Source organism: Podarcis raffonei, chromosome 2, assembly GCF_027172205.1.
Source record: "Podarcis raffonei isolate rPodRaf1 chromosome 2, rPodRaf1.pri, whole genome shotgun sequence".
NCBI lineage: Eukaryota > Metazoa > Chordata > Lepidosauria > Squamata > Lacertidae > Podarcis > Podarcis raffonei.
The window spans coordinates 95,277,929-95,292,297 of record NC_070603.1 but is presented as its reverse complement, the minus strand read 5'-3'; the positions used below and the strand labels follow the sequence as shown (position 1 = coordinate 95,292,297).

General features: G+C 39.6%; 1 protein-coding gene across 2 annotated transcripts in view; it reads right to left on the bottom strand.

The window, feature by feature from the left end:
* CNTN3 (contactin 3) overlaps window positions 1-14,072 on the bottom strand; it is a 122,757-nt gene extending 108,685 nt beyond the window's left edge. For both annotated transcript variants that reach the window (XM_053378171.1, XM_053378172.1), the window contains exon 1: window positions 13,917-14,072. In XM_053378171.1, coding sequence (XP_053234146.1) covers window positions 13,917-13,971 — 55 coding nt within the window. In that variant the 5' untranslated portion in view covers window positions 13,972-14,072. The remainder of the gene's footprint in view (window positions 1-13,916) is intronic.
* Between the last annotated feature and the right edge of the window lie 297 nt (window positions 14,073-14,369).

The following is a 14,369-nucleotide window of genomic DNA, read 5'->3' as shown; positions in this document are numbered from 1 at the left end:
TAGCAGCCAGGTTGCAATCAGGTAGACTGCTTGATTTTTAGGAACAAGTATCCCATTAGGAGACTCTGGCAGAAAGACAGCGCTTGCTGCTTCACAGCTACTCTGTCAAATCATACATTTCTATAGTTCTGGTGTGTATCTTGTTAGCTATAATGGCAATGTCAATAGTACTATCAAGCCAGGCAAGCCAGGCACACGGCATGTACTGCTTGTGTCTTTTCACAAATGTCATTTCGTCTCCTTCACTTTCCTTTAGAAATGGAACACAAGCAGATATTTCTTCCCCTGTAATTTTCATCACCATAGTGGCTGCGCTGCAGTGATTCAAGGCTACACAGTGGGAAAAACAGTGGCTGTCAGCAGCACCTTGCTCTCTATTCAAGGGTTTGGCCTATTGATGAAATGAAAAGGCAGCTGATTAGTTTTCAGTCATCACCAATAATTTACCTGCAGATGAAGAAATAGATGGTACTGTGGAGTTGTCATGCAACAGATTTCTCTTTGTTTGGTGCGCACCATAAAAACTGATTGAACAGATTTTGCTGTGCTGACACAGTTTTCCTCTAGAGTTAAATGCACATACAATGATGAACTTTTAAATGTGTATCTTTCCCTCACATCCAGCAGAAATTGTCATTCCTTCTGGAAGATAGCACCATGATTCCCTTTATTGCTGCCTTCTTCCATTTCTTACTCATTGATTGTTTCTGGCTTTCGCCGGAAATCTTGTCCAGAGTGGAGAGCTCTGTACAGAGGTCTTGGGAATTTTGTGAGTGTTAAATGGCTCCTCATACAATGAAGGGTTGCTGCAGCCCAGAGACGCATTAAACTCCTGAATATTCTGAAGAAGTTTATTTTATTCCAGCTTCTACCTTTCTCTGCCATGCCAGACTATTGTTGTTTAGTCATGTCCGACGCTTTGTGACCCCATGGACCAGAACACGCCAGGCACTCCCGTCTTCCACTGCCTCCCGCAGTTTGGTCAAACTCATGTTGGTAGCTTTGAGAACACTGTCCAACCATCTTGTCCTCTGTCGTCCCCTTCTCCTTGTGCCCTCGATCTTTCCCAACATTAGGGTCTTTTCCAGGGAGTCTTCTCTTCTCATGAGGTGGCCAAAGTATTGGAGCCTTAGCTTCAGGATCTGTCCTTCCAGTGAGCACTCAGGGCTGAGTTCCTTCAGAATGAATAGGTTTGATCTTCTTGCAGTCCATGGGACTCTCAAGAGTCTCCTCCAGCACCATAATTCAAAAGCATCAATTCTTTGGTGATGAGCCTTCTTTATGGTCCAGCTGTCACTTCCATACATCACTACAGGGAAAACCATAGCTTTAACTATACGGACCTTTGTTGGCAAGGTGATGTCTCTGCTTTTTAAGATGCTGTCTAGGTTTGTTGTCACTTTTCTCCCAAGAAGCAGGCGTCTGGAACTGATGCCAAAAGCACTCAACGCGGTGCGTCCTTTACACAACCATGTAAATGTTCTATATACCACAGAAAGAAACCCAGTCTCTCTCTCTCTCTCTCTCTCTAATGCATAAGGTCTGCTATTTATAAACAAATGCGTGGAGCCATGATGGCTGCTCACATGGAGGTAAGCTCCCTATGCCTCAGTACCACCACCACAACCCCACCTAGGAACTGGCAGTAACACTCTGGCACTTGGAAGGCAGGTGAGCAACACTTTGCAACACCTCTGCTGACTATGCCTCTAAATGCCATTTCCTGGGAATTTCAAGTGAGGAGAGTGCTGCTGTACTCTGGACCTGCTTGTGGACTTCCGATATAGACACCTTGCTGGCCACCGTGAGAACAGCATGCTGGGCTTAGATGCCCCTCTGTTGTGATCCAGCAAGGCCATTCTCAAACACTCTTAAAAAAAGAGATACACTGCACTGTCCAAAAGAAGCATTGTACACAGTTATGAAATGCAAGATTCCTTAGGGATTGATCTCGGAACTCCCATGATGAGCCCCTGAGTTCCTATTATGTCTTTCTCATTACAAAATGATTGGCTATTCAATACAATGAATTTCAACTATGTTTTGCAAAACTTATAATGTCCATTTCTGCTAACTGGCACAAAGCCATCAGTTTCTAATTTGTTTTCTAAACAAAACAAAACAAAACACCGTGATTAGTATCTTAGGATTCCACAGTGGTGCACAAGAAAAATAAAGCCATGCAATAATTACTGTATTTACTTGAGTCTAATGTACCACTGAATCTAATGTGCACCTCAGTTTTCAGAACCTTGAAACCAAAAAATTGCTGGAGAGTATAAATGTGCCATCGAATCTAATGAACAACTTAATTTTCACAACGTAATTTGGCCAAAACCAGTGAGCATTAGATTCAAGTAAATACAGTAAAAAAACAGGTCACACCAACCAACACCAGCAGCCAGAATTGGGTAAGCAAGGGTAAATCTGTATATGCCAAATGTATAGAATAGTCAATGCTTTTCTCGGCGACACAGCCAGCTGCAAGTGTGAGCAATCTGCTCCCCTTTTCAATAAGCAATTGACTTTATGGTTGATCTTTTTACACATGTTTTGTTCAAAGAAATCTAACAAACAAATCCCCAAAGGGCTGTAGCAAAATGGGGAAACAACAGATTAAAGAAATACTATAAACCGTGTTGTTTTATAAACACAATAAATTAACCTCCAGAACTCATTCACCCAGGACATAATTGATGTCATCACCTCAGGAAATGTGAATTTTTTTTTGGGGGGGGGGGTGATTAGACTCAATGAAAGAGCTAAAGAATATTCACTAGCTATTCCTTGTTGTATCTAATAAAAAATAGAGGACGAAATACATTACTAGTAATTATTGATATATATACTGTAGAACCATTACCTAGCTCAATCTCAATTACTCATTTCACTTAATATGCTCTATGTTTCTTACGTTCATGTTGTAGTAACAGCTATCTGAGGCTGAAACTACACAATTGTTTAAAAATGCAAGTTGGCCCTAATCACATTTTTCCCCAAGTCTTTTTTTCTGGATGGGGGGGGGGGATGCAGAGATCTTCCTGCAGAGAGTGCTGAGAAGAGCTTCCGGTAATCTTCACCCACCAGCTACAATCTACAAGATCTACCCCCACCCTACAATTTGGCTTTAAATAAGCGTTCTTTGAAGGGGGGGGGAAACCCTAATTGCAATAACAGAGAGGTGGTGTGGGAGGTCATAACTGAAGAGAGTTAACTTCCCTACCCCTCCCATTTATTACAATAAAATTGTCCCTTCTCCACTACAATTAGGTTTTAAAGAGGCCTTTTATAAGCTCCAGTAGAAGGCTTTTTTCACACCTAATTGTTCTAGTTCTTTTTTTTGGGGGGGGGGGTATCTTCCTAGAGCCTGCAGGTAGGGAAGGAAGGAAGGCAAACTTTTCTGGCTGCACTCTACATTGGTATCACTGCGCCCCTCCCAACTAAATTTGCTAAACTTTTTCCCCACACCCAATTTCTGGCAAGGAGCAGGGGAAATGAGCACACAGGTGTTTATGTGTGGCTGCTGTGTGTACACGCACATTTCTCTCTTTTCCATGGAATTTATGATCACCCCACCCCATACACAGGTGGTCAAAAAAACCCCAGCAAAAATATGATCACAAAGAGTGTAAGACATGTTAACTATTAGAACCACACATTTTATACTAACTCAAACAGCTGTTGTAAAGCAGTGGGTGGTGCCCATGAACCCTATTAATTCTATATAGTTTTACCTTTCGTTAGAGCCGAAGCTTGACATTAGCAGTGACACACAATCAGGTGAACCAGTGAAAGTCAGTGAAACATTTGATTTACTGGTGCTGTAGAACCCATTATCCACTTCTGAGTGTTGCAGCCTTGCAGACTGAAGTGGCGGTGCTTTCTCACCTTTACCACGAAGTCAGTATTCAAGGTTGCATTTAAAACAAAATAAGCAAGCGTCAAAAACTCATCCAAATTCTCAAGTCAAGGGATCTCCTTTATCCTTCCTATTAAGATCTAAATGACAAACCGAAAGCAATTCAAGACAGAAAATAAACCATCAGCAAAGCTAATTTCAAATAAGTCCATCTGTTGGAACATAAAGGAGGTCAAGGTTTATAAGCGAAGACCAGCAACATCTCCCATTTCCCCAGAATTGAGCTGATCACATCACAAAAGGTCAGACAGAACTTGGAAAAGCATTGCTTATTATTTCAGTTTATTGGCTGTGGGATGCTTATGTATCCATTTTAAAGCACACCATCTCATCACACAACAACCCACCATTCTGAGAAAACTGTTGTTGTTTTTTTAAAAATAATATATTCCATAGCACTATGTACAGTCGTACCTTGGAAGTCGAACAAAATCCGTTCCAGAAGTCCGTTCAACTTCCAAAAAAATTGGAAAAGAAGGCGTGGCTTCTGATTGGTTGCAGGAAGCTCCTGCAGCCAATTGGAAGCCACGGAATCCGCATTGGACGTCCAGGTTCCAAAGAACGTTTGCAAACTGGAACACTAACTTCTGGGTTTGTGGCGTTTGGGAGCCAAAACGTTCGAGTCGCAAGGCGCTCGACTTCTGAGGTATGACTGTATTAAGAATCTTTGCCAGTCAGCGGTAATATTTTTCTTTTGCTCCCCTTCTGCTGAGACTCAGCTATGGCTCACTGGATGCACTTCTTCACTGTGAGATAAACAACTGTGGCTGTTTCTACCCACTCCCTTTCACCCAACCTTGAAGTAAGGTGAGGAGGAAATGCTGCTGAAATGAGGAGCAATATTTGCATCTATCATTTGATTTCAATGGGCTTTGAGGATTTCCCATGAAGTCAATGGATCGTTGATTAATTTTGATTAGATTGTGATTAGTTTTGATTAGATTGGTCCTTCACAAATTAAGCAATTTAGGCTAGCTGGCACATGTGTGCAAAGCAACAGACCAAGCGGGGACTATTTCTTTCTGAGCTGGGCTAACCTAGAGGCAGAGCAGTTTTGCTCACTGTTAAGGAATACATGCCAGTGATTCATGATCAATTGTTTGTTTTAATTAATTTTTATTTAATCTTGTAAAAGACAAGGCTACAAATCATAAACAACAAACATGTGAGAGAAATCCCCAGAAAGTAATAAAAGTAAACAAACTACATAAGATATAAAACAAAGGTTGCTGTTCAGCCTGATTATTCTGTCTGTCCACAGGCACGAAGCCCCCCAAGTTACTGGTCAGTGATATTTGACATAGAGGCTTTTTGTGCTTAGAAGAGTTCCATAAACTTCCATATGTTGTTGGTGTACTTGGGGCGTATGTTCTCTCATTTATATATTTAATAGACTCAAATATATTTTATATTTAATAACAATGATGATGATGAAGAAGAAGAATCTCCCTTTGTGCAAACACATGCTTTGCATTAGCTCTTCTGACATAGCTAAAATCCAGACTTTGTCATGCCAGATTTCCACCGTGACTTTATCCATTTCCAAAAGTGTCTGGTGGTCAGTCTAGCTGCTATTAGAAAGTAGCCAATTTTGTACATTCCAAATTTTGACTATCCTATATTATCTACTGCAATCAGATCTGGATTAGATAGCAAATGATAGTTTATTTCAAAAAATTTTCATAGCAAACATGTACCATATTTTTCGCCCTATAGGACGCACTTTTTCCCCTCCAAAAATGAAGGGGAAATGTGTGTGCTTCCTATGGGGCAAATGCAGGCTTTCTCTGAAGCTTGGAGAGCGAGAGGGGTCTGTGCGCACCGACCCCTCTCTCTCTCCAGGCTTCAGGAAGCTATCTGTATGCCTGGGGAGCCCGCGGGAGTTTCCGCAGGGCTCCCTAGGCTGTGGATAGCAGCCTGCTTGCCCGGAGCGCAGGGCGTGGTGAAGCAGAGCGCCCCACGCTTCGGGCAGATACCCGCAGCCTAGGGAGCCCTGCGGGAGTTCCCGCGGCTGGCGGGGGGGGGAATATATTTTTTTTCTTTATCCCCCCCCCCAAAAAAAAACTAGGTGCGTCCTATGGGACGGTGCGTCCTATAGGACGAAAAATACGGTAATCCGAATACTCTATAACACATACTGGCCTAACATCATGTAAGCATACAGAAAATAGCATTGGAACTGTTCTTCAGTACAGGTGGTGACCATTTTGCACAGGGGTTCCGTTTCCGCCCCCTCCCCCACATTGGTGGAGCACGCATAAGCACGCCCCGCCCCACTACACTTTCTGATTCTTCCTTCCTCCAGGTCCAAAAAGACCTGAGCATCGGTGATTGCGGGTCAGTTAGATGTGCCTAAAATGGTCATCACCTGTCTGGGTAAAACTGAAGCTGAAAATGTTAGTTGTTTAATCCTTCATGCTACTTTTGGAGCACAATCTGACAGAACAATTGTTTGCATGTTTACTTAAAATAAAGTCCAATGGGGCTTAGTCCCTGATAAATGTGTAACAGGATTGCAGTCTTCATTTGTTTTAGGAGTTTTGATTTTATCTGCCTCATTTCCACCACCACTACTCACAAAGTTTTCTACAAGCCATATTTTATTATTGAAACTGACAATGAATTAATAACCTAAAATGTTTTTATCAATGCATAATTTGTAAAAAGTATTAATTAAAATTACCATCTGCAAGAGACAATATTATTCAAATTAAATCTCTTGTACCTCAAATGCTTGTGGCTCATTTTCTTGGCATTATATTAGTCACTGTAAATTATGCATTTCATACCAAGGCTAATCTGATTAATAGGCTTGTATTACCAGCTATGACTAGTACAGTGTTATATGAATACTGGAAGGGACTTCACTGCTCTCAATAGATAATAAAACCTTATTTATGAAGACCTCATAAAACATTTTCATTATAGACTCCAGTAGCAATTTATATAGTCTAATTTGTGATGCATCTCTGAAGGGGAAGCTTGATTCCCAAAAGGGCAGGGAAATGAACTTGAGTCCTGAAGGGACCAGAACACTGGAAATATATTCTACTTTTACTGTGCAAGTTACTTAAACATTTAACTGTTTAATGTAACTTTGAAGCAGGTGAGTTAAGAAAACTGAACATTTTAGCTCACAGTACATTTATGAATTTCAAGCTAGTGATCTAATCCTACTGCTGAAGATCCCCCAGCTGCTCTCTTCCTCACAAGTTATACATTTTGCTCTTAAACTCCCAAACATGTATGTCTTTCTGTTAATGGTGAATTACATAAGATCTGCTATTACATTATGTAATTGCCACTAAGCCATTCTTACGCATTTTGATTCATTATACCATCATCTCTAAAGTTGAGTTGGCATATTAGAAGAACAACAGTTCTGCAAAGCTATTTCTATCCCAGTGAATTCAGAATCCCGATATAATACAGCTAGAATAAATTGCCTTTGCAGCTTATTCTTAATCCTGAGAATTGTAATTATCCCATGACAACAAAAACAAGAGCTCAAATAAGCTTCTTTAAATATGACCTCAAAAAGGCACAATTTATTGCATATTTTATTTGGAGGCATAAAGCCCTACAATAGATAAACAACTCGGCAGAATAGGATGGGCAGAGACCACCTTAGCTGTGACCCTGCCTTATAGGCTTTTTCTCACCTGGCCTGGGTGGCTGAGGCCCTGACTGACTCCAGCTACAAAAGTGGAGGCTGCTAAACAGACATTTGGGCTGTTTAGGGGTGTAATTGTTCTTTAGATTAATATTTTGTATCTTTATTTTAGATCTCCTTATGAGTTGTGTGGTAACTTTGCATACTTTTAAAATTTTATTCATTGTTTCTTACAAATTTCGTTTTGTTTGTAATTTAGCAATTTTTTACATGTTTTTTTTTTAAAAATATTTTTATTAAACAGTTTTTATAGCCACACAAACAAAACATAACAACGACACATACATAAACAAACAATAACAGAAACAAAACAAAAAACAAGTATCATTTCATATCCTAATTAGCAATTTTTTACATGTTGTTAGCCATCTTGAGCATGGCTTTAACTAAGGAAAGGTAGTCTACAAATAAAATTATGTATGTGTTTGGAGAGCCAAGAGCAGAACTCGTCGGTTTCACCCCAGTACTAAAAACACTGGAAAACAGTTTTTAACCCCCCCCCCCCAAAAACCAAGCAAACTCTGAATTCATAAAGTTCTCCTTGGATAATAGCGAGCCCAATCCTGGTCCTGCCATTCTGAAGCAAGTTGATGTGAGACTGCTCTGGAAAGCAATGGTCCACATTAGGGCTGTAGAGGAATTAGGGGGCTCTGTTTTTTGTGTGTTTGAATTCACCTGATCTATCTCTCCCAGGTAGGTGTGTTTACTGGACAAGTTATCATCATATTTTTTATCCTTAACCAATTTTCTACAAGCAGACTGCCTTTACATTTACTCATTCTTGGAGCAGCTGGGAACACCACGTTGCCTGTGTGTGTGTGTGCTCCCTGCTCCCCCATTATGGTAGTGTGCACTGACTCCCAAGAACCAGATCAGGTGGCTGTATTCACACCTTAATTCAATCTGAGACTGTAGCATAGTTTTCTGCCTTTCCTACTTTTAAATATAGAAATATAGGATAGAAATTATTTATGGTGAATAGCAAATAATGAATCACACCAAAGGATTCATACAGCAATGTTACAACGGCTAAGTACAATGGGAAAACCAGACTTGAGGAAAACTAGTCTAGTATTTGGTCCATGTCTATAAGGACTCAGCTACATTGGCAAAGAAAAACGCTTTATATGTATTATATATGCATTATAACACTGTGACACCAGATGGTGCAGTGGAGTTCTGTTTTTGCCAACCCGATTTCTCATACAAAGTTTGCAACGTGTTTAACTGAAACACTTCTTTGATCCAGCCTAGGTTCAGTATTAGAAAGAATCGTCTTCTGTAAGCAAATGCAGCTCACCAAAAGAGGCCTTGAGATTAGGCACTTTTGCAATGTTTATTTAGAAAGCAGCAAACTTAAAGCAGTACCTTAAATGAATGAGGTAGTTTAAAAAAATATAGTGAAAAGTCCTATTGGAAACTGGAGCAGCACATCCTCTTAATTGCAGGTTTCTCATGGCACAGTGTGGGGCAATTATAACAAGAGGTATACTTTATAACAAGAGGTATCCATTAATATCCTAGAAAGGTCCACAGAAATGATGAAAGCAGGGTTCAACTGTCCTGCAACATAAAATCAGGGTTCTGAATCATTCCTTACATTGATAAAATGTGCACATGTACATCAGTTTGCGTATTAGAAACTGCCTCCACTATGAGCCATAGTTGCTCTTCAAACACTCCCAGGTATCTTGAGGATTTGGCAGGGAAGCTGGGTAAGACAGATGATGTGTCACTATCACACGTGTATTATTTCTCTCCAATTTCCCTCTTACGTCAAATCCACAAAATGGGCAGGGAAGGGAAAAGCAAATATTGGGAGCTGCAGAAAACTTCTTACACTCCCTAGGAGAACGATCAAGATTTTAAAACCAAGAGAAAACATCTATCAATTGCCTGGTGTATGAAAGCATTAGCAATCCAGAGCTGCATATACAAAATAATGCCCTTACCTTTTGTCTTAACTGATTTTTAAAAACTATTAATCCCTTGGTTATCTACTCACGATCTATTATGTGCTTTACTAAGAAGTATTCTTTGAAAGGTGCAAAAATATGCCCATTTATTCTTCTTTGACAAACATACAAGTGGTATCAACAGGATGGTCAAAGGGCAATTAATTCATATTACTTTATATGTTCATACCCAGAAGAATCGCCTTGGACAAAACAGAACTTTGCTCTCAGTTACAAAAATTCATTCACTGTACTATAAATAACTTGAGTATTGTGGCTAAACCAAAATGTGATTTATTACTGGAGAGACATGAACATATACTGCTTGTATTTACATACGGAACAGTGCCTAATGAAAAACAAGATTAATATCCAATAGTAAAATGTGGCCTAAACATACGAATGCATGCTTCAATCATAAACTTTCTTTAAAAATCTATTTAGACTGCATAGTGTGCAGGAAATTTGACTATTCCTCCTTACAATGAATTATAGTGCTTACTTTCAATAGAGATATCTTATAATTCTGTTTTAATTCATGTCAATATCAATAATTAATATTGATATACCAACTAGATTGTGAAGCAAACTTCGTATCACATGCACATAGATATACATACACACACAATTTGAAGGAAGAATGAATTTGAGGAAATATACAAATAGATTATGAGATTAACTATGCAATTAGATTAAAGATCGCTGGTGTTCAGATGGCACAATCCTGCAGGAGTCCTATTTGGAATGGATGGTCAAATCAAACTCCTGCACCTAGCAGGATTGAACCCCCCTGCTTTGGGGTGGGGAGAGACACAGCATTTGCTACCCTCACCATCTGAAAGGCTGCTCCTACAACACAGGTGCCTGACAACAAGCAAGACAGTTAAACCAAGCTTCAAGTTTTCAGAGGCGGAATTCAAGTTTTCAGAATTTCTTTCTAATGCCTTGCTCCACACCTTAAACCAAGTAGGTACAGTCTTCAACACAGATTTAACAGTCAAGCCATTATGTGTGCAATCTTAGTACTCTTTTTTTTTTAGATAATATTTATTCAGAATTTTGAAGATTACAAAGAGAAAAAGAAAAAAGGTAAAAAAGACAGAAAAAGTACAATCATTTTTTAAAAGAGAAGAAAAAAAACCTTTACATAACTTTCTTCCTTTACTTTTTTCCTTGACCTCCTCACACCTCCCATTTTTGTATTCTAATTCAAATTGTTATTTCAGCAAATCCTTCCAACCTTGTTTTTATCTTAATAATTTGATTTAATATATTGTAGTTTTACGTTCACTCTTTCGTTAATTCATTTTTACTTAATCCTTTATATCATTTCTACCAAAGCCATATAATTTTCTTTTTCCAACATCTTTCTAACAATCCTTAATTTTACAATGTTTTTGAAGATATACTTTAAATTTTTTCCACTCTTCTTCCACTTCCATTTCTTAGTACTCTTTCACTCAGCTGCAGTTTCGCATTTTATAATTTCTAAAATTTTGGCCCAGATCCCATTAATGATTTTCTGTTTGCAGCAGCCTTTTAATGTTTTAGAATAGAACAAGTATCTTTTTCTCTCCTTGAAACTATTCTTATTCGAGATGGGGAAAACATTAGCCAGAAAATATGTGCAATACATGTTCACAAGTAGAGCCAATAGCTTAAACCTAACTGTCATTTTTAAAAAAAAAACCTGCAAAAAAAGCTTACATTCAAACATGATGAAACAGACACCATGAAATGCACCATACAGTCAAACTTCCAGCACAGCTAGAATGTCTTTCTGATATAAAAGCTCAGAGCTGTATCAGGATCTCTCTCGCAGCTTTCCAAGCAGTTCCCTCCTTCCTACATCTCAAGGGGCTTCCCCACTTATTGAAAATTGAGAAACGTTGTCTTTTCTTTTACCCTTTGCACTTTCAAGATGTTTATAATCTCACTCATAGCCTTCAAAATCCTTTAGGGGCAAGAACTGTTATGAGAACAATTAGAACAAACAGACAGAGCAAATTGGTGGCTAAACAATATGTGGAAGTGTATGAGTAAAGTCTCATTTTGCCCTTGTCGTTACAGAGAAGCACTTAGGCTTGCTGAAGCTCCCAGGCGTAACTACTTGCAACAACTATAGCCCTTCCCTTCATTTTGCTCATTCAGTGAAGGAAGCCGCAGACAAAATCAGGAATTCCAACGCCTCTCAAAGGCAAGTATAACAATGCCGTAAAGTCAGGCACAGCAGGGAACCTGAATGGCATCAGTAAGGGTGCAAGTGTTGCGAGCAACTCTCTATCAAACTGGGGGTGAAAGGTGAGTGAAAAGTCTGCTCACACAATGTTGGAGAACCACCCATAGGGATGGAATATGCCATCCCAAATCAGACCATTGGTTCACCTAGCTCAGTACTGTTCACACCAACTGGCAGTGACTCTCCAGGGTTTTAGGCAGCTGTCTTTCCCAGTTCTACCAGGAGATGTCAAGGAGCGAACCTGGAACCCTTCACAAGCAAAGCATGTGCTCTACTGTCCTCCTTGTATTTAGATATTGCCAACTTCATGTTGACAAAGTGTTTGCTATTGAAAACCTCAAGTCGCATGACTTGATGGATGTGGACACTGAGGCACTGCAGCATGAGTTCAAACCGAGCTCAGAGCCCCCAGTGACACAATGGCTTGGTGCATCTTGCTGTTAACCAGAAGGGTGGTGGTTCGAGCCAAACCAGGGGTTGTTGTGGACATTGCAGGGGGTTGGACTAGATGGCTCTTGGGGTCTCTTCCAACTCTACAATTCTATGATTATATGAACTGTTGGAATTGAGCTGCTTTTTATAAGCACGGTACATCATCTCCATCTATTTTTAGTGATCGCAGGATTGTTGTCCTCATATGAATGAAGTGTATATATGTGGCCTTTCATAACTTGAGTTCAGCTTGTGAAGTCTGTGAAGGTGTATTTCATCTGCCTTCACTGTACGATGCACAGTAGTTTAGTGCACAAGGCAGTGTTTGCAACAGCTCTGTATGGTTTCGTTTTTATACCTTTGTTATTTGTTGAAGACCTCATGCAATGTTAAACAAATCATCTGGAGACAGCTTTCTAAGACCTTCTTAATGAAATTCAGTGGTTCCTTACTAGCAACAGAGGAGGAATCTGTTTTAATTGCATTTATACGTGGTATTTGGTGGTTTCAACCTGATCAACCTTTGCTTACTTCAGTCCACTTCTTACATTGAGCACTGGCTTATATCTGAGCCATTTTCTTAGTTGATTTCACTCCCCCCCAAACAAAAAAAGCAAACAATATGCAAAATTATATGCAACGATATGGTTAATACATGTGATAAAGTCAAACTCCACGTGGCACTGTATTTCTGCAGAATAGTTTTATACTATAGATACACAACTTTTTTACACAGTGATATGCATTGCTGTATGTATTGGTTTATGTGCTGATTAAATTAGGAAACTTGAGAATGTTATGTATGTAATATGATAGGGGTGAGCAGGGGGGTGCACCCTGCTTCCCTTTGGGTGGGTCTCCTTCATGGATCTTGGCAAGCTGATGTCTACACAAAAGCTCAGCTGAATAGGGTTGCTGCTGGGCCACAGCACCCCAGGTTGCCTATGGGGCTCATCAGATTGGCCTGTGCTAGTGGACCTGGCAACTGGGCAGGACTGGAACATCAGCCAACTGGAGTGCTGCTCAATGACAGGATCCCTGCTCTATGCCACACTACTCTTACTGCTCCAAAACGAAAATAAAGTTGCTCCTTGAGTGGATTATTGCTTCTAGACCCTGCACCCTGAGTGCACTAAATTCCACCCAGCTCCTTATTCCATATGCTTTTTAGAAACATCATACCATCAGTGAAGGATACTCCGGTTTTGCTCATGGTTAAGAATTCTCAAAATGGATAGATTGAGCCACCACTGAGCTGTGCAGAAATCATTTTGTAATGGTGAAAGCCTTTGCCAAACTTTCAAACAATTTTGTTGCTGCTGTACCACTTGGGTATTTATGCTGATTTGTCTGCTTATTTGCATTGGATGTCATATTTTAAATATACATTCTTATTTATTCAGTATATCGGTGTTCATTTTAATGCACGCATCTAGGTTTATCACCACCACATATTTTTCTTTGTGACTTTTAGGGAATGGCCCTCCTTCTTTTGAATGTCTGTGTTTGCAAGCTGCATGTAATAACCAACACAGGAAAATGAAGTTGTTTTTATACTCCATTAATGTTCCAAATTTATAATGCACTTATTCTTAATGGACTGAAAAGTTTAGCTTTACTGTTGCAACATTTTATTTTGAAAGGAATGATTCAGTTGCAGCTCTAATTTAGAAATTATAGATAAACATATATCCTCACCTCCAAGGCAGCCAACAAAGGAAAGCAGGAACATCTGTTTCCATAGTAACAACATCTTCAGCTGCCAAAAGTTAGACGTTCTTGTCCAGCCTCCAATGAACAGTACACTTAAGTCTTCCACACAGAACCTTTAATCTGTTAAAACAACATGAATACACAAATAATTTAATTATAGGATTCACCACATGAAAAGCAAGTTACCTGTCACATGAACTTTTTAATGGAAGGAAGATTGATGCTCCCTCATGGCCATAAAAAATTATTCACTCTTCAATTCAGGCTCGGTAAAAAAACTATACTTAGAATTAGAGAATTACACACTGTGCCAGCTAGCAATCAAGTAATCTTATTTCTCTGGGAGTGCTGTTCTTGCTGTGGTTTCAATGAGCAGAGTTGGTGTGTTCCAAAATCTACTTTATCTTGCCAGTGTCAAAGGACCACCTGAAAAGAGTC